At 38.9% G+C, this 20322-nt stretch overlaps 3 protein-coding genes across 10 annotated transcripts in view; all 3 read left to right on the top strand.

The window, feature by feature from the left end:
• Nucleotides 1-1392: 1392 nt before the first annotated feature.
• LOC123974126 (uncharacterized protein KIAA2012 homolog) lies at nt 1393-14613 on the top strand. The gene is made up of 21 exons (XM_046054567.1): nt 1393-1553; nt 2175-2295; nt 2584-2715; nt 2877-3023; nt 3510-3702; nt 4005-4156; nt 4281-4491; nt 5777-5838; nt 6406-6562; nt 7984-8124; nt 8517-8666; nt 9329-9448; nt 9594-9686; nt 10076-10191; nt 11022-11085; nt 11167-11389; nt 12173-12268; nt 12392-12578; nt 12842-12989; nt 13731-14116; nt 14384-14613. Exons 2-21 carry the CDS (start codon nt 2185-2187, stop codon nt 14603-14605), a joined length of 3111 nt encoding a protein of 1036 aa, XP_045910523.1. The 5' UTR covers nt 1393-1553; nt 2175-2184; the 3' UTR covers nt 14606-14613.
• A 13-nt stretch (nt 14614-14626) lies between these two features.
• Nucleotides 14627-16809, top strand: LOC123974125 (uncharacterized protein KIAA2012 homolog). The gene is made up of 4 exons (XM_046054565.1): nt 14627-14630; nt 15003-15254; nt 15552-15771; nt 16189-16809. Exons 1-4 carry the CDS (start codon nt 14627-14629, stop codon nt 16352-16354), a joined length of 642 nt encoding a protein of 213 aa, XP_045910521.1. The 3' UTR covers nt 16355-16809.
• Nucleotides 16810-18522: 1713 nt separating this feature from the next.
• The window catches only part of si:ch211-67e16.4, a 33861-nt gene continuing 32061 nt past the window's right edge, over nt 18523-20322 (top strand). For 3 of the 8 annotated variants that reach the window (XM_046054919.1, XM_046054920.1, XM_046054913.1), the window contains exon 1: nt 18762-18988. The gene's annotated coding sequence lies outside the window, so the exon portion shown is untranslated. The other 5 variants (XM_046054916.1, XM_046054917.1, XM_046054918.1 and 2 more) reach the window with 5 other exon arrangements.

The following is a 20322-nucleotide window of genomic DNA, read 5'->3' as shown; positions in this document are numbered from 1 at the left end:
ATGTAACTAAACTGCAAGCCATCAAACTTGAGTAAATAATTTTAAATATTGTTTTATAATTTCTGTTAGTGTGTAACCATCCCTTATTAATTCCTTATTTCTGCTACTCTCATAATGCAACATGTTACAGCAGTAAAGTTCCATGCACTGGGGTCTCAAGTACACATTCTGCCCGCAACCAAAGAGCAATCAGCTACAACTTATCACGTCTTTAACAATGCCCTGGTGTCAGTGTGGATCGTGTAACCTGGGCTGGAGACAAGCTGACCAACATTTAAGAAGTCTTTTGTGTGTGTGTGTGTGTGTGTGTGTGTGTGTGTGTGTGTGTGTGTGTGTGTGTGTGTGTGTGTGTGTGTGTGTTCCCATGTATGTCACCGCAGCCACGGCAACAGAAACAAAGGGTACCGACTCTAGACAACCTAGCAACAGGGATTCAACACACACATGCACGCACACACACACACACACACACAGAGGCCGGTCTTTGTAAGGGAGACAGCAGGTACGTTCGGTGTTTTCTCTTTAAATGCTTATTTCTGCTATAAAACATTGACATATATCAAAGAGATGTGACAAGGAGCTGATAAACTAAATATAGAGTTGTTGCTTCTGTGACTTTAAATACTGGCATTTGTGACAGTAGCTTCCCTGTTTTCTATCAATTTCTATAATTTGCATGCAGTGCCTCATGAAAGTTTATTTCTTATCATAGTCAAAGTAAATTTATACAACTGTAACCCTGTGTATTATATTTGGAGATGTCTGAATATGTGACTTAAGTGGGAAAATACTGCTGGTTGTTATATTTGGGAAATTGTTCAAGGTTATCTACTGACTTTTTTATGGATAACAAGAGTATACATCAAGAGTAACAATGTGAAATGTTGTTTTGTTTTATTTAGATTACACTTACTTAGACTACAAAACGTGCAGAGATTCCAAACGTGTTAAGATTACAAAACTGTGCAGAGAGTAGATAGAACTGTTGATACCGGAGCATTCAAAATAGTGGGATATCTGTGGTTTTGGCTCACAGGGATTTCTTTTAAATACGTTAACCTCATTATTTGACATTGTAACATCGTAGATTTGATAAAATATGGAAAAGCATAATAGGTCACCTTTAAAACAAAAACCTAAATAACATGACAGGTAAACATCATTGTCAAAGAAATGAATGGGAAATTATTACAAGCACCAAAGCTAGTAAATTAAATTCTGTGGGTCCTGATAGTAAAATCCTCTTTAGTATTAACTGTAGTCTTCGCTTTGGAAATAGAGAATGGTTCTGAGCAGAACCTTTAATCGACAATGTATCTGGATACATTGTACAGATGCAAGGGGAAGGGATATTCCACAATTGGAGGACTAGCAAACTTTCTATGTTCCTTGAAACATAATTAAATATCTTCTGGAAGTTTATTCTTAGTAATGATCAGCATACATGCATCTTCCTCATTCTTATGTCCAATATTCAGCCATCTCAGCCATCTGCTTTCTATACCCTTGTGGTCCAAGGGCCTGGATCCGATACCTGCACAGGGATAGAGAAGGTGAGAAACATAATACAACTGGACAGGTTGTCATTCACTCCCAGTTTTAACACACATAGAAGTAATAGAAGTGAAAGATTTACAGTTTTCGCCTGGCCCCCCAACAAAATAGCCTAATTCACACTTACATTCACATCATGCACTTAAGAGTTATAAATTCACCTGCATATCAAACCTAACACAGACACAGGGGGAAAGAAAAATAATTGTTATCTTGCTTACCTTGGAATCTAATTAAGCTTTGCCCTCCTTGACTGGGATGTCCTCCAGGATGAAATGACTAGGGGTGGGGGGAAAATCGATACGCATAGTATTGCGATATTTTCTGTGGCAATACTGTATTGATACATGGCCGCCAAGTATCGATCTTTTATTATATAAATTGTACATGAGAATTTTACTTTTTTGGCACTAAAATAATAAAATCAATTGCTTTTTCAGGCCACTAGAAAAAGAGTTTTCCTTTGGGGACACAATTTAAAGCTGGAAAAAAGTAATACATTCCAATACATCGCAATATGTGTAAAATCGCAATAATAATAATATATATTATATATTATATAATAATAATATCGCATTGTGACATAAGTATCGGGATAATATTGTGATTCTCACCCCTAGAAATGACATCATGAAAGATTTATCTCTATCCCTGCTGAGTCGGGGGTGTGGTCGATTTGTCTCTTCCAATGGAAACACAGGGGGCCATGATGGACGACTGGATGTCTGCTTCACACCGGAGGTACTCACACACTCATAAAGGCTGTAATAGTACCAATTCTAATGCTTTATTAGATAAATACACTTAAGTTGCATAATTGGTCAGATTGTTTGTTGCTGGTTTACTGTCTGTGTTATGGAATGTATCTGTATTTAACCTTCTCACATTTACAGTATATCTACAAACCAGTTAATCCATCAATCAATTAATAAATCAGTTCATACATCAATGAATCAAACATTCCAGTCATTAATCAATCAAGCATTCCATTCATGATATAATCAATATAATCCATCAATCTCCCAATAGGATTACTACATCTGGAAGTCCCAGGACTTTCTCCTGCGACTGTCCAACAGCGGCCATCTGCTTGCGGAGGCCGAGTCAACCCTTCCAAAGACTTACAGTACTCGTAGGGGGCCACTTCTACTGTACTCCCAGGTACTGTATCTGTGTGTGTGTGTGTGTGTGTGTGTGTGTGTCAGGCTTAATGTAACAAGGGACATTTGGCCAGCCACAGATAATAAGACAGACACAACTGCCTCTCGGTACAGAAACCAGTAATTCTATTTTCAGGTTGACTTTTCTTCTTCTGACTCCAGGACTTGGCTACTATGGAAACCAGTTGTCACTCAGAGACCAAAGACAGGAAGCAGCGGGTGGTTCGGCAGTACACTCAACAAGTGGAACAGCAGCTGAGCACTCTGAAGGAGCTAACGGCAGCCATTTTGAGCTACAGCAACAATCAAGTAGGTGGACCGGGAAAAGTTCTTTGGGTATAAAATCTGTTTACGTGTTGTCTGTACTGACAATTATTACCCATCTTTTGGGTACTACAAGTACAGTGCTTTTTTAGTTTTACCTCTGTTCTGCACATTTAATGTTTAGTTCGGTCTTCGTGTTCTCATGAATCCTCTTTCCAGCAGCTGTAGGCAGCTGTTTTCAGTAAACAAGTTAAACTTTTTCTACCACGGAGAAGTAGTTGGATCACCTTTTGCTTAACTTTTACTTGTGAGTCCTTTGTCCTTTTGCTAGCAATGTAGCACCATAACTTTGTTCTTTAATGGGGTGATTATGTAGTCATGTGTCTAGTGTATGTGGAAATAGACACTTGTTTGTTAACCTGTTAACTGTAACAATTTTATGGCAATAAAAAACAGAGATGTTGGAGTTCTTCTGCCCTCTTGTGGCCAGAAATTGATTCAATCTCAGTCTAATGTTTCTCTTCTGTCCAGTTCACCTCCTCCAGACTCGGTCCACCCCTTGTTCCTTCTCTTCATCTCCCTCTTGCTCCAGACCTTCATTGTCCCAGTCCTCTGCCCATCCGCACCACACAAGAGCAGCCCAGGCCAGAGTTTCTTGTACAGTTGAACCCCCAGTGGCTTCCTACTGAGAGAACCACTGAACAACTGGACTATCAAGCTGAAGGTAAAAACCAATTTGATTCAAAATCTAAAAAAGAAACAATGATGGAATCCGCAACATTAAAAATGACGGAACAAAATTTGCATGGGCTTCCATAGTTAAGTTGGAACATTGGGAACCCTGACCCTTCCACTCCTTTATAATGTACTGTTGTGAGCTTGAAACATGTTTTACAAATTTGATGTAAAAACAACCCTTAATCATTCATTAATTAGCATAAATCTATGAAAATCTACCAAAACTTCTGTGAGGTAAAGAACTGAAAACAACCCATTATGGTTAGATCCTAAAATGCTTCTCTGCAGATAAAGAGGAGGAGCAGGGCAGCAGGAAGAAAGTCAGACTGGATCTGTTCCTCCAGATACCCAGTTCCTCCAGGACTCCAACTCCACAGATGGAGCCTCAGCCCTGGGTACACTATGTAGCAATGACTCCTGAAGAACCAGAAGAACCTCAGGTGATATGTTAATAACTAAAGTTACATCTAAAGACATCTCCTTTATCTTTGGAAATGTATGTGCATTTATTTGTAATTTTTGATATGTCATTCAGTGGCCAAATGTCTTTCCTACCAACTACAGACTTACTTAGCCATGAGTCTGCAGCATACCGAAAGTTCACAGTGCACTGAAAAAAAACACCACAGTCTGGGAGGGGATCTCCATTGTCCAAACTTGAACTGCATCAGTGACACGTCACATGATCAAGGCTGTTCCAATGAAGACAGTGGAACAACCGGTGACAAAGGCAGCTATGAAAGATCGACAAGTGGGAAGAGACATGGGAGGAAAGGTGTGTGTGTGTGTGTGTGTTTTATATATATATATACTGTATATAGTCTATCATAATAGAAATTATCCTAAGTTAAAGTTGTAAATCGCTGTAAATATGAAATAAATATGTCAACTAGATGAAACCATTGATCACAACATCATGTTAGACAGACTGAGGCACTGGGTGGGGATCTCTGGTACTGCTCTAGAATGGTTTTCATCCTACATGTCAAATAGGAAGTTTTGCGTGTCTGTAAACAACTATGTCTCCTCATTCTGTCCAGTTAAATATGGTGTGCCTCAGGGGTCGGTCTTAGGACCCATTTTGTTTTCCTTGTATCTGCTTCCCCTTGGACATATTATCCATAAACATGGTATTTCTTTTCATATTTATGCTGATGACACACAAATATACTTGCCCGTCAGATCCACAGACCCTGGAATGCTGAGTTCACTTAACAACTGCCTTTGTGAAGTTAAAAAATGGATGTCAAATAATTTCCTCCAGCTGAAGTCAGACAAAACAGTCATCACCCCTATTTTAGCTTCATTACACTGGCTCCCAGTATGTTTTAGAATTGACTTTAAAATTCTATTGATCACTTTTAAAGCTCTTCATGGCCTCTCGCCTTGTTATATTTCTGACCTTTTAGTCCCACATGCACCAGCACGTACCTTGAGATCCTCGGGCAGAGGTCTGTTGTCTGTTCCAGAGTCTCGACTGAAAACTAAAGGGAACAGAGCGTTTGCTGTCAGGGCCCCGAGGCTCTGGAACAGCCTGCCCGAGGAAATCAGGTCGGCTGAGTCAGTGAACTCTTTTAAGTCCCTTCTTAAAACATAGTTTTATAGGAGAGCCTTTCCCGATCTTATTTGACTTTATTTTATCCCTTTTATTTTATTGTATTTTACTAATTTTATATTAATTTTTCATGCTCTTATCTTGTTTTTTTGTATTATTCTTTACACTTGTTAAAGCACTTTGTAACTTGTTTTTGAAAAGTGCTCTACAAATAAGGATTATTATTATTATTATGTCCCAAAATGCAATCTATCTTCTATGTACTCACTTTCCTCTTTAGTATATTAATTAAAAACTGCATTCTCTCTAGTCAAATTATGTGGAAGAGAACAGCAGTCAAATACAGAGCCTGAAACAAATACTACAGGTATCGTCTGATATTGTAGTAGTAGTAGCAGCAGTAGTAGTAGTATCAATAAAAAGTAATAAAACCAATTGTTTCGATTGTACAACCCCTTTACAGTATATTTTGATAACCATGATGATTGCCTTTGCCCACACACAGGCCTCCTTCCTCCTCTGACAGAATCAGTCTCTCATAAACACTGCTGGGAGAAGAAACATCGGGTAAGACAGTTTATTGTTTTACCCTTAATTCCCAGTAGTTCAGTGTTCACCTCTTTAGCAACTGAAAAAAACATGTATTTTCCACCAATCGTTCTGTTTTTTATCTGCTTGAGTTCTTTTTGAAATCCTTTATTTATATTTCCTTACTTATAATATTGCAAATATTGAGCTATTGACAACAAATAATTGCACTTTTGCACCACAAGGTGTTTCTTATCAGAGCTCTAGATAGAGGCATAATATGTGCATCTAATGGATAATTTAAATGAATGTGTTTTATGTCAAAAAGAAGGATAAAAATTTACAGCTTTTAGTGATATTGATCTGCAAGTATACTTTCTTCACTGAAATGCACATTTTTAGTTTTACATATTGTTTTACATAACAGAGTACTTTTTTTAGACTGCACAAATAGAAATATGTAAAGACACATGTGCATGTTCTTATTTCCAGGACATTTTAAATAATTAAAATTTATTTTATACTGACTGAAATCCTAATTGTGGCATTACACTATCTGAGAGTAAAACTTATAAATAGCACACATGCCTCTGTTGAATGTTTCAGCTGAGATGGGAGGCCTCCGTCAGTGATGAACACAATGAACAGCGCCTACCTCCCATTGCAGAGAGTAACACTGCTGCTCCCAGACGGTCTGACCCAGAAGTTGGGTTACTCCATCAGCAGGCGCTGTTTCTCCCTCTGCTGTTTCCTGGGAAGGAAGGTAACAAAGACACACATAGAGGAAGTGCAGTTATACACTGACTCAGCAGATAGATATGTATGCGTTTTTCATGTCACAAAGGCATGTTGGTTAAAGGATAATGCCGGTAATAGTCTATATTTGTCATCTTGTCAACAAATCCTTAAACTGCAAACTTCATGAACTTAGTTACTGTAAGAAGGAAGCTATAATCAGAGCTCTAACGTCAAGAGGAACTTTATGACATTTTGAATTTATCACTTTAAATTATAGGAAAATTCCAGTGTTTTACAACCTGTGTAATTTTCATAGTTTTCTCTTGATACTTTATTGTCCACCATTTTTATATTTGAATATTCGAGTGTGAAAATGGATCCAATACATAGTGCCATCCAAAATTACAGTTGTGGGATTCAACAGCTGCATGACGCAAAATAATGACCTAAGTAAGTATCTGAAATCCTAATTTACTGTTCATTACTGAATAAACTAGTGAGTGTCTGTTATATTGGGAGTAATGAGTAAGAAATGAGTAAACAAGAGAGTATTTTGTGCACAGCCTAGGATTAGTTTGCACCCCCTACTGGTAAATCAATTACTAAGTATGTAAGTAAGTTTGTGTGTAAAGTCCTTCCTCTTTTTCAAGAACCTCCAGTTCTTGAATACTTGCTAGTTTCATGCTAGTGATTTACAAATAAAGTTTGCATCATGAAATCTTACAAATATCCAACAATCCTAGCTAGCAAAGTCTTTAGTAATGTGTAAGTTGGTTGCTAGTTTTGGAGGGGAAACAATATATTAAATCCTTTGTAACTGTTGATTTTGTTTTATTTCTATATGGTTAAATGTGTTTGTTTCAGACACTCATGCAGTAGACATTATGCTAACCTAAAAAGACACGCTGTGGTGATTTAGTGTAACGTTATTGGCATACTTTTTTTCAATTCATTCTTCATTTCTAAATTTCAATTCTAAGTATATTGTTTTATGTGTTGTGAAATGAAATTTAAAATATTCCGAGTTTATGTCTTTAAACACCATCAAGTGTCATGTGAGATTATGTTTTCCATATTTTACTATTCATCCTAATTGGGTCATATATAAGAAAACTATGATTAGTTTAGTCAGTTATCCTAGCTACTGGAGTGTAGTTACGCAATAGTTACAAATGGCAGTTAATGACTGAAATATAACAACTAATCTAAAATCTCTGTAAGAACTAGTTAGTGGAGTGTGACTCAATGTATTTAGTGAAGTGAAAAGCTCCACTTACATTATAACTAGTCTAAGATTGAACTTACAAGGAACTAGTGCAACTGGCAACCTCAAGAACACAGTTTGTAAAACATTCCTCTATTTCCTGTATTTAAATGAAAGCTTAAAATACTTGCCGATGTACAGATCTGGTGTTATGTTGTGACTCTTCTCTCTCTGTCTTTCAGAACAGACAAGTGAGAAGCAAAGAAGAGGAGACGAAAAAGCAGAGAGACATAACTTGAAAAAAGAGACTGTAGGTCAGGGAGGAGGAGAAGGGGGAGGAAGGCTACCCTCTGAAAAAGGGATTCTGCTGCAGCCACGAGAAGGTACAGCACAAACACACTTACATAAAGTTTACAAGCTGGCATTAAGATATAATATGATAAATTCAGTCTGATAGATCAATAACAGATCCCTGACTTTTCTGAACTGAACTGAATCGTGCCTGCAGATGTAAATGTCTATAAAACAGCTCAACAGCAACGTGACACTATTGATTGTTTGGTTTGTTTTTCGACTCAATGGTGAAAATCAAAACTTAGTCTGCCTCTATCTTTTCACAGTGTGACATAAGCTGTACTGAATGTAAACCAAGAACTCTTCCACTGAGCTACATCCCAAGCGATGCACTCCAGTTGGAGAATATATTCTGCAAAGGTTCATCATGTTCTTTGTGTTCATCACACTATCTTCTGTTATGCTGTGCGCTCTCCTTCAGAGCCTCCTGCTCCAGTAGGAGTGATGGGTTGTGTTGCAGGACGGAAAGGCCCCGGCAAGCAGAGCTCTTTGGCCTTCTTACAGAATCCCTGTGAATCCAGCGACGCTAACAGAGGCGTGGTTAGGGGCGTTCTGCCTCTGGAGCTGACAGGTGTGAGGGGGTTAAACCACTGTTGAATATATTCTGACTTGGAACACTCATACTATCAGCCTCTTACTTTTATTCTCCCTGCAGGTCCCTGAAGTTTTATGAAACTTTCCAAACCTGTCATTCCCTCCCTGTCCAGCTGTTGTCTCTCCAGTGTGTTTCCACCTTTCTACATCACATTACATTTAGTAAATTCCTGTAACTGCTCTGTAACTTTATTTTTATTTTTTATACAAAACACATCATTCATAGATGGTAACCAAACTTTTGAAAATGTTAAAATGACATCCAGTGAACTCAGTGGATAATCTGAAATTGTGTTGTTACCAATGGAGTTCAGGATAACTTGGGAGTCTAGACTTTGGCTTTTCCAATTCCTGCCATTTTTGAGGTCTTTAGTAAGACCAGAGAATCCAGAAAATTATGGTCAGTGGGAAGGAAACTTTTCAGCCTAAACTAAATCACGGAAGTGAGTTATTACAGCAGCTTTTTGCAAAACGGACATGAACTTTGTCTTTCCCTGAAGTTAATGTTTAAAATGTACCTATGCATATAAAGTTACTTAGCTTCACTGACCAGTTCATCTCATTTTTGACATAAATATAATTACATTAAGTCACTGGGTTAGAAATGCTGATGTTCATTCATCTGTTGTGGATTGTCAGATTTGCAGAACGGCAAATCTGTTGGCAGCCTGATCCTGGGTCCTGATGGGGAAATCATTCAAGTGTCGCTGTACGACAACAGCCAGTACCCATCTCAGGGTGATGGTGACACACAGCAAGGTAAGATAAATGAGCCTTGATGTGTAAACTTCCATCTTCAAGAGGAGGAGAGATTTATAGATTGCTACTAATGTTTGAATACTGCATTAGAGCAAGCTAAAAGCTTGCAGTAATTATCAAAAAATGCACTATTTCTGCCTCTCAGCTCTACAGGTTTTGTCTGCAGAAGGGGAGAAGTTACCCTGGGTCATTGTGCTGCAACCTGAGCACACACACACGGAGTTGGAAGGGCGGTGCGGTATGCAGAGACACACAGATGCATGAATAATTTTTCACATACACACTCCTTTAATCAATTAGGGTTAGGGTTGGGATTAGGGAAGTAGTGGTTAGCGTTAGAGTAACTCTCAAGGACATGTCACCTGAAGTAACGGAAACAAGACTGTGTGTGTGGATGTGCGCATGTGTGGGTGTATGTCTCCATATGTCAGTCTGAATTAAAAAAGTTATTAAAAAATAGAATTATTAAAAAATATAAGAGCATTACAATATCAGTTGTTTAGATGCTACTAAAACTACTCTGAGCCCCCCCCAAAAAAGAAAGAACTTTACTTTAGAAAATTCTTTAGTTAGAATGACGTTTGTTTCTTGCTAAAACCATTGCCTGTTCACTGTATATGTGTGCAGGGAAAGGGATGGAGCTGAACACAGATGCTCCTGTGGGTGACATCCTGCATGCTCCTGTGAGTGACATCCTGCATGCTCCTGTGGGTGACATCCTGCACCATCAGTCCACACACAAGGTGAACTGTTATTTTTTCACTGACCTTTTTAAGGTTAAATGGCCCTTCAAGTGTTTGCATTGTGTGTTTCAGTCAACAGAAGGTCACGCGTTGATCCAAATGTTTCATTAAAATCCGTTGGCTTTTCTTTGATAGAAGTAACAAAGCAACAATGAAACTCATTTACCAACGAAGCTAGTAACTATTTTTTTTAAAAAGGGTGTCATATTACAGTTACAAAATTACCTTGAGCATGTCAGAAGGAAATGTTACTGTAAAGTATATCATCGTTTAAAACTATGTATCTCCATATGGTCAATTTTTTACACTAGTCTTGTATTAAACATACAAACAATGCACTTCTGGTTTTATACAATTTTTTTTTTCTCTTTGAGAATTTTCTCAACCCTTAAAAATTTCAAACTCTCCAAATTTGGAGATACAGGGTTTTCATTGATGATAACCGAATGTTGATAATGTACTCTTTAGTTTTAGTAAACAAGAAATTGATGTACTGTATTGTTTTAATGCTTGGTATAAATGCATACAAATCCACCATGCCATGTTGACAATTTGGCACTATATCTTAGCACTGTTCATTTTAACTTGGGTCTTTTATAGCTTTGCTATCATGCTGATTTATTCTGATCACAATTTGCCAGTTTCATCACTGTGGTTATAATCATTAGCTTGCAGATTGTGCTTGCTTTCCGGTCCAATCTGATAGTAGAGCCGAGCAAAACAAACACAAGAATTTGATTTTAGCATTCAGACATTGAGCATCCTCTGTGTCTAATCTATACAATATTTGTCACTATTTGATTTATTTTTTAATTCTGTTCCCCAAGCAGCTTTTAGATCTTAACAGATCAATAGCGGGTAATGCATGCTCACCCAGCAGCCACACAGACGCAGGTAAATCTCTGCTTAGCTCAGCTTATTTGATTAATTTGAATTTGAATACATTTTATGAAAACGTTTTGTTTGTTGTTTCAGTGGCTGTGACCAAGAAGAAAACAAGGAGTGCTGAGGTAGCAGCGGAAACATGGAAGGCACCAAAAACGGATGCTAAAAACAATGTTAGGATGCCTCCACTGAGGGAGCGGGTAGGGAAGGAGGAGCCAAGAGGAGGCAATACTGAGGCAGAGGAGGAGGATGAGGAGGAAGAGCTGGGCAGTATAGGACAGACTAACCATTTGTCTGGATCAAACCAGCCAGGGTTGGTGTAATTCACTTTAAACTTATAATTGTAAGCTGCAGACAACAAGGATTTTTCAAGATATTCCTCAGTAGCAGATGACTTAAAACATGTAAGTAATGGATTTGTGTTTGTTGGTGATTATACAAAGATTTCTTATCATTTATGGTTTCAAAGATCAAGAATCAAGGTGAGCGTTGAGGCTTTCTTCTTTTGCACCAAAGACAGTCATTTAATTTTTGTCTGTTTAGCTGCACTGAGTTGCCAAAAATCTTGAACCTAGATGCTTCAGTCCATTTTCCTGAAAAAAGAAGTGCTATTCTTTTATTTAAATGTTACTAAATACTTTTACTGGCAATGCAGAAGATCAGCCGTTTCAAAAGGAGCTTTCTCTGTGAGTGAAAATTTGCCCACATTCCTGTCACAACCCTCAAAAGCTGCATGGTGACTAAAGTTTCATTGGCTCTATGGTGACCCCTGTTTGACTACTTTGAGTGTCCTATCCAGCAGACAAACAAGAGGCTGGACTCTTGTACAATATTACATCTTTCCTGTTGTCTTTGCAGGATAAAGGTTGTTTTATTAATGTCATTGTGCAGGATTTCTGGGCAATGAAGTTTATAATTTCCATTTTGCTGGTACTTATAGATGCTATTGTGCCACGTTGTTTACCGCAACTTTCATCTCCAGATTGCGGACAGTGATGATGCCTCTCTAATGTGGATCAATCTTCTTTGAAATAAACATGTTGAGCATAACATTCACATTTGAGATGCTGCAGTTTAAAGATGATGTATCATGCAGCCAGCAGAACGTCAACCCAAATGAAGCAACAGCAGAGGACAACAGGAAGAGGATTACTAAGAGGAAGGACGCTGAGGAAGCTGCAACAACCACACGGTGACATAGGAATACTCGAGTCTTATAGATTAAAACATTACAGACACTTTAGATTGTGTGCCCTTTTACACACTGAGTAAAAAGCTGCACACGCTCACACACCCATATCCTCCTTTTATTCAGGAAAAAGGATATGAAAACAGGTAAAAGTGCAGAATCGGATGGACAGAAGACATTGAGGACGAGGAAGGAAGGAAGATGGCAGAGACAAAAGACAGGAGGTGATGCTCAATCAATCAGAAGCCAGCAAGAGGAGAGGACCAACAGAGAAGCAGCAAAGACTCAGGACCATTCTGCTCTTCCATCTATGGTGAGTATTAATTGACAGATTGACTTTATACTGGCTGGTTTTGTATTTTTTAATGCAGTGAGGTAGCTGTGGCCGCTGCTTCTAATCAGTTTGAATACAGCTTAACATGCACAGCATAATTGGATTATTGAAGTTTCTAATAACATCCTCAACTTTTGTCAAAGATGAGCACAAAAAAACATAAAATCCATATGAACATGTTTATAAAGTATAAGTAAATGTTTTAAATAAAGCAGGTTAACAATTACTTTACTGTCTTTCAGAAAAAGAAGATGACAGTCAGGGAAGGAGAGAGAGGAGAAGTGAAGATGAATGAGGAGAGTGAAGAGCGAGGCGAAGTGGCGAGGCAGAAGGAAGAGTCTGCTGGGAGGAAGAGGAGAGGAAGGCTGAAACACAAAGAGTTAATTGTTGGTAAGACATTTCAATTGTTCAGGCAGAACTAAAACATGACTCATTGCATGTTATGCGAGGACATTTGTGTGGTGTGACACCTGCAAGCTAGTTCAGGCAATCAACTTGAGCTACACTGAATACTCATGTTGCCTCACATTACGCATCTAGAAAACACACTCTCTCAATTTGTCAGCCTATTGAAACTGCAAAATTCCCCGTCTCTCCCTCTGCTCTGTCATACCACTGCTGCCCTGCATCAGTATTGCTGCTTTTCTTTCAGTCCCCTCATCACCCCATCTTCCACCTGCAGGTTCCAACAAGGGGGCTTTAATATATTTGCTCATCCCTACACAAATATTCACTACTGCAGCGCAAACGCTACCAGTGCAGCGCAAATATGCTGAACCTTGTGTCTGAAAGGGCATAAGAGGCATCAAAGTTAATCTTGAAAGTGAAAAGAGGTAATGACACAAAGCAACTTTAAAGACAAAGTTGTATCTATAATTTTGGCATCAGATCATTTACAACATGTATTGAAAAATGTATTGAAAAATGTGTAGCATTTAATACTGCCAGTGGAATCAGTGGAAAGACATTTTATTCCCAGTGAACCCTGATCTGGAGATTTGTAGGTGAAAGGATGACATCTGGAATAATTTTGAAATTTTTTGTTTTAGTTTTTAGATTTAGTAAGGTAGTGAGCTATATTAAAATGTTGTCATTTATCTTTCATTTTCCTTTGCTTTTCTTTTCCCATAGAAAACCATGACAACCCCTTAGAGAAAGAGAAGGTGGAGATCAACCAGGAAATGGGAGAGGAGTCTCATCAAAAGTCAACCAAAAAGCCTTCTGCAACACAACGACACAATTACAAAACCAAAACAAATTCAGAGGAAGACATAGACACAGACCGTTCCACAAATGCTGACAAACACAGCAGCAGCCGATCAGTGAGCTCACACAGGTCCACTGCCGCTGCATCCCAGCTCAGTCAGAGGAGCTCCAGGAATTCTGCTTTCTCTTCCATCGAGGAGGCGCTGCCAGTCAGCGCCATGGGACTCGCTTCATCACATGGCCGCCTGTCGTCATGTTCAACTGTGAGGGTAACAGAGGAACAGCTGATGCTGAACTCAGTAAAGCCAGAGGTTGGTAGGAATGACGCACACAGAATATATATGTGTTTGACTAACATATTTGTAATCATTCTAATGCTGTCTTAATGATAGTTTAACAAAATAATCTATCTAATTATTACATGGTTATTTACTATAGTTCTTCTTCCACTCAATATATTCAATAATGTATTGTTCGTGCCATCACAAAGCATGTTAAAAAAAACAAAGACGCATCTGCTTTAAATAATAATAGGTCATTGTGCATATTTGGACTGTGTGTGCGTGTGTGTGTTTTAGTCCTCCAGGCCCAGAAAAAGTCAGGAGAAGGAGGCTGCAGCTCTGCATCTGGCCCAACGAGCAGAGAGGCGGAGGCAGGAGGTGGAGAGGAAGAGGAAGGAGAGAGAGGAAGAGGAGAGGAAGCAGCAAGAGAAGCAGCAGACGGAGGAGAGGATGAAAAGCGAGCTGGAGGAGGAGAGGAGGAAGAGAGCTGAGGAGCTCAGGTCTTTTACTTTAACGTGATAAAGATGAACTGCTTTAAGGATGGGTTTGAAAATTTTCAAGTCTACCCATATGAACATTCCTACTGTTCATTAAGAGATACCTTCCTAATGAGCTTCCAATGTTATTTAATGTAATGTCCACAGTTAAGCACATTACATTGAAACAAAATCTGCAGACCAAAGTTTACATGAAGTTAATATGAGACAAGCCACTTCCTGTTAGAGGATTGTGTGTAGTGTTTTGAAAAAAGTGTCTAATGCGGTTGAAAACTGAGAGAAAGGCTGAGAAATAGCTAATGGTTTTGGAGATTTGGTGTGTGGTTTTGCTCTTTGATTGAGAGGTTTCAAAAATCGTGTAAAGATTTTGTGTGAAAGCAGTTAAAAAACTGTAACTAAAACTTTAACCTTATTTGCAGCAAAACAAAAATTTAGCAACTGGATCCTGCTTATAGTATTCGAAAAGCTATCAAACAAAATACTCTTCTCCATAACCAGTTTGAAGAGACTGGCGGCGGAGGAGGAGAAGAGGAAGCGCGAGGAAGAGGAGCAGGAGAGAGCAAGACGGGAACAGGCGCAAAGAGAGAAAGAGAGGAAGCGTCAGGAGGAGAGGAAGCGGCAGATGGAGCGATTCCAGAGGATGAGAGAGGAGGAGGAACTGAGGAGGAAAGGTGAGAGTGAGAGGAGGAGGAAAAAAGAGAGGGCAGTAGGAGCAAAGAAGAAAAAGATGAAAACAAGGGAGGAGAGTAGGATCAGAGGAAGAGGGGAGAGGAAAGGAGATAACACAACTACTTTGAGGCCCAATAAAGTATGTTTAGACTCAAATAAATAAATGTCATTTTACCAAAATATAATTTACTACACCCTCACTACAACAATTAAAAAAATGAAACCTGCAGCAACTAAATATCCAGTTAGCTTATAGTTTTTTTTAAATTTCCTGGAAATCACGTTTTGTCCCCCTCCAGCTGAACTAGAGCGTCTGCGGCTGGAAGAGGAGAGGAGGCAGGAGGAGGAGAACAAGAAGCTACAGGAGATGGATGAGAGTGAGAGGATAGAGTACCTCCGTAGGAAGGAGCAGGAGGAGGAGGACAGGAGGAACAAAGAGGAGGAGCGTAACAGGATAGAACAGGAGGCTGCCTCGCAGGCTGCAGAGGAGGCCAGGCTGCAGGCAGAGCTGCTCGCCAGGTATATACATTTGTGTTCTGTCTCTGTAAACAAGGTCGATCATATTATTACAACACAGGGTCCAATAACAGGATTACATTGTAGTTCCCTTTATGAGCTTTAGAAAAACAAAATTCATATACAAAATTTATAACCAGTAGTTTGGTGAATAATAATTATAGGGCAAAGAAATACAGTGCTATAGAGTGCTAATGAATAAAGGAGTCTCACAGCTTTAGCGAAAAGCTGCTCTGGATTCTGGTGGTAAGACAAAGGATTCTTGTTATATATCCTTTTTGATTAAGATGTTTCAAAAGCATCTTGTTTTCTGTTGCAATACTTTTACATTATGTTTTGCATTGCCTCTGATTTACATTTGTGTTGGAGGAGACAGTTGCTCTCTCTCTGAGTTTCTCTCTTCTTCTGTCCTCCCTGCAGACAGATGGCGCTGTTGGAGCGTCAGTTGGCCTTTAAAAGGGGTCTCACATTGGAGGCCGGAGGTCTGGAGAAAACTCAGGGTATCTCCAGACCGTGGATCTACTCTTATTTCACTTTATTACAGCTACTGGGTTTAAATCCAACTAAAGCTAACCACAACCCCTGACCTTTAACCTCCATTTGAGATCATGATAGTTTTTGTTTGATGAAATGGTTCACTGATCTTGGAAGATGATCAAATCAAATGGAACACATTCAGTGATGGGAGACGAGCATCTACACACTCCTCACCTGTTGCTAGAGGGAAAATACCTTCTTCATTGTCCCTTTGTCAAAGACACCATTTGCTTTCTGTTGTCTTTATTTCTATAGAAGACAAAAGTTTTAAGTTGTGTCGTAAAGTGCACTCGCAGCTGTATAAGCCCCGCTTCTTTTTGCGTCCACAAAATGTATGTATGCCACTGGACTAAATAGCCTTCACGCAACATACAGGTGGCCTGGCTAGTGTAAAGGATAAAAAAAGAACACCTCCAAACCTTATTAATACACCAACAAATAAACTGGAATATTAAGTTGCAAACAAACTAACACATCTAAATAAAGTATGATCAATGAACTAAATATATATAATAAGCCATTAGAAACTAACTATGGAAAACAAATACCTTCAAAGCATAAAAACATTTGTAAACTTCAGACCATATACCACTGGATTTAGAAGAGGTTGAATAATCATTACATGCATTGACAAAATAACATGCAGCTCAATTGGAACAAATGTCAAGTCAAGTCTTTGACTGATGGCTTGTCTGTGGGGGGATTACTGTGTCAACAGGACTGTGACGGCTTGTGACTTTTCCACATCTGCTGACACAACGAGGTGATGTAGTTTACCCATTACACACACAAGCTCAGAGGTGATGCAAGCTTACTGTAATGAGTGTCATTAGCTCCTCTACTGTGACATCCCCAATGTGCCACCTCTACACTGGTGAACGAGCCTCAGGGAACAGGGCCGGCTACAGCCAGGCTTCATAAAGCTAATTACTGATTACTATGACCCAACTGCTACTGTGTGTTTGCCTCATGGGATGCTTCTGTAAGCAAACAGCTCACACCTCAGAAAACTTTATTTTAATAGCATATCTAATATACCACTGAGGGCATAGCTGCTGTGTTTGAACAATTACTTGGATGCGCAGTTGTTACAGTAGTGGTGGTAAATAGAAGGTAGAGATCTGCAGGGATAATGGGAGAAACACCTTCAACATATTGGAATTTACTATGACATCAGAAAATATAGGACATGGCTGGCATTATTCTGTTTCTCTTAATGTCAGCAAATCCTATCAAATCCCTGTGATTGAATCCTTTCAGTATTATTCTTTTCTGGCTCCACAGTGGTAGAACGAGCTCACATCAGGACAAAACACTGTACATTGATTGGTCAACAGAATCATCACTTCTTGTGCAACAAAGGACCATGGATGTATTATGCATTCTGGATACTGAACCCAAAGATGGCGCCCATTGAGTCCATACGAATTTTTCACCTGTCTTGTTAAACAGCAAAGGGCTAAACACACAAATATGTTTTAAATATCCCATTGATTGTGACGGAGCTATAAACACTCAACGCAAATAATTTTTATTTAATTTTGGAAATGTTGTGGGAAGTTATATTCTCGCTATTTTGTTTGATGTTTCAAAATGCATTTTCCAAACGGTCCGAATGTGTCACAGTGTCGTGTGTATCTGTTCCAACGACAATCAATGAGAAGAAAGAACCCAAAACTTTTGATGTCCTCCATTGTGTTCTCGTGTTCCTTTGTGTTACGTTAGATATGATGTCACACTTATGTGGTTGACGTGGCTGTCTGGTAACAACCCGTCTACATTTAAGAGAAAACTTGGCATTTGTCCCATTTCAATTCCACAAAAGACACTTCTTCACTTTGATTTGAGAAAAACCCCTAAACTAACTTTGTTTTTCTTCTTTCCTATTATTATTATTAATCATATTAGACTTTTACTTGTTATGGAGTATTTTTGCATTATCGTTAATGGCGATGTCAAGTTTTTTGTGGTCAGAAGTTTTTTAGTATCGTAGCTGCTTTAAACTCATTGATCTGAGAGGCCATTAACAAAGCGTAACAGTGGCAATAATGCTGTGGTCGAAGGCAAACTGACATTTAGAAGAAGACTTGGACTTGACTGGAAGAATTGAGTCTAAAAAATGTATTTGACATAGGAAGATATTATTTGAAAGAAACTGGTTTGATCAATAGAATTTAGTGAGCAGTGAGGTTTTTTTTGTTTTTTTATGGGAATATATTTTGGTCTACACTCCAACATAGTAGGTGGCCGTAATGCAACTTAACGTTGGTTGCCACCCGCCATTATAAGTAACAAAGAAGAAGAAGAAGAAGAAGACAAGGAGGCAGCAGAAGAAGAGGCACCAATGTAATTACAGAGTGATCATCTTCGACATAGACGAGCTTTGCTCACCCAGTTGATTTACTTTTGACCCCGGAAACTGTTGATCTTATAGCTTTACCGTTAAGAGGGTAAACAGTAACGTTACTATTTATTCCCATATGCATGTTAAAAGAAACACTTTTTGATAATGGGAGTCTATGCAACGGCAAAATAACATGAAACAGTCTTTAACAATAGCTAATGTTATGAGTGTTCTGTTTAACTAGCTAACTTTATATCAAAAGCATCGCGTTAGCTGCGTTTGCAGTTAGCTAACTGACTAACGTTAAACCGTTTAACTTATCTCACACGAGCACAAACGGTAAGTAAAATGTTTCATCCTAAATTCGACTCCGATAGGTGGCATCCAACACTGTTTGACCAGTAAAGAAACTATGGGCTGACACACAGGTCGTACGATAACGTTAGCTCGTAAACCGTCTGCACGATTGTGTTGTGTTTTATGTTTTATGGCTGCATGAACAGACCTGTTTCTGCTGAACTAGAGAACGTAACCAATATAATCAAACTAACGTTATGTATTTATTTACGCTAACTGCATCACCAGTCTTGTGTTATGCAACTCCACGAGGCTCCTTGTCCTTTCTTTGACACATATACGTTAGTTAACGTTAGATGTGCTACATTATGTTCCTACACGTTTAAAGTTAAAGTCTGTTTAGGAGAAATGCTGTCACTACGATCCTGTTGCAGGTGGGAAACATTCACCAAAACTTTGAGTGTATTAACTGATGCAGAGTCCTAATAAGATTCTTGTTGTAAATCAAGCTGTGCAGTGTACCAACATGAAACCAATATGATTCTACCGTATGTGTGCCACTTATTAGCAGCAGGGGTTGTAGCCCATTCTGTGGTCTGGTTGCTGTCACACCGACCACTGGTCACTTCCACAGTCTGAGGGAAGTTCCCTCTCTGTTCCTTGTAACATAAAGTGTGTCCATGATTGTGACATTAGAAAAAGGTCAGTTTCAAGTTTTTATACAGTCTATGGTTCCAAAGTAGGCCTAAAGAGACCAATTTCAATTTTCTAATTTCAAACTGCCTTTTATTGCAAAGATTCTAGAAAGAATTGTGTCCAAACAGCTGCTCACTGTACTGGAAAATAACAAAATATTTGAAAAGTTTCAATCTAGTTTCAGGAAGTACCACAGCACTGAGACTGCCCTGCTTAAAGTCACCAATGACCTTTTAATGTCTGCTGATGATGGCATGTGCTCAGTCCTGGTACTCCTGGACCTTAGCGCTGCTTTTGACACCATTGATCACAACATCATGTTAGAAGACTGAGGCACTGGGTGGGGATATCTGGTACTGCCCTAGAATGGTTTTCATCCTACCTGTCAAATAAGAAGTTTTGCGTGTCTGTAAACAACTATGTCTCCTCATTCTGTCCAGTTAAAAATGGTGTGCCTCAGGGGTCGGTCTTAGGACCCATTTTGTTTTCCTTGTATCTGCTTCCCCTTGGACATTTTATCCATGAACATGGCATTTCTTTTCATATTTATGCTGATGACACACAAATATACTTGCCCGTCAGATCCACAGACCCTGGAATGCTGAGTTCACTTAACAACTGCCTTTGTGAAGTTAAAAAATGGATGTCAAATAATTTCCTCCAGCTGAACTCAGACAAAA

Source organism: Micropterus dolomieu, linkage group LG07 (assembly GCF_021292245.1).
Source record: "Micropterus dolomieu isolate WLL.071019.BEF.003 ecotype Adirondacks linkage group LG07, ASM2129224v1, whole genome shotgun sequence".
Taxonomy (NCBI): Eukaryota; Metazoa; Chordata; class Actinopteri; order Centrarchiformes; family Centrarchidae; genus Micropterus; species Micropterus dolomieu.
This window is presented reverse-complemented; position numbering and strand designations above follow the sequence as displayed.

What these genes read in the sequence shown, in the direction of transcription:
- LOC123974125 (XM_046054565.1), top strand. An exon ending in GGAGGAACTGAGGAGGAAAG is followed by an intron (nt 15,255 to 15,551) that starts GTGAGAGTGAGA and finishes GTCCCCCTCCAG; the next exon opens with CTGAACTAGAGCGTCTGCGG. An exon ending in CAGGCAGAGCTGCTCGCCAG is followed by an intron (nt 15,772 to 16,188) that starts GTATATACATTT and finishes TCCTCCCTGCAG; the next exon opens with ACAGATGGCGCTGTTGGAGC.
- LOC123974126 (XM_046054567.1), top strand. Translation starts at nt 2,185, where the DNA reads ATGAAAGATTTATCTCTATCCCTGCTGAGTCGGGGGTGTGGTCGATTT. An exon ending in AAGAACCAGAAGAACCTCAG is followed by an intron (nt 4,157 to 4,280) that starts GTGATATGTTAA and finishes TACCAACTACAG; the next exon opens with ACTTACTTAGCCATGAGTCT. An exon ending in GCTGGGAGAAGAAACATCGG is followed by an intron (nt 5,839 to 6,405) that starts GTAAGACAGTTT and finishes TGAATGTTTCAG; the next exon opens with CTGAGATGGGAGGCCTCCGT.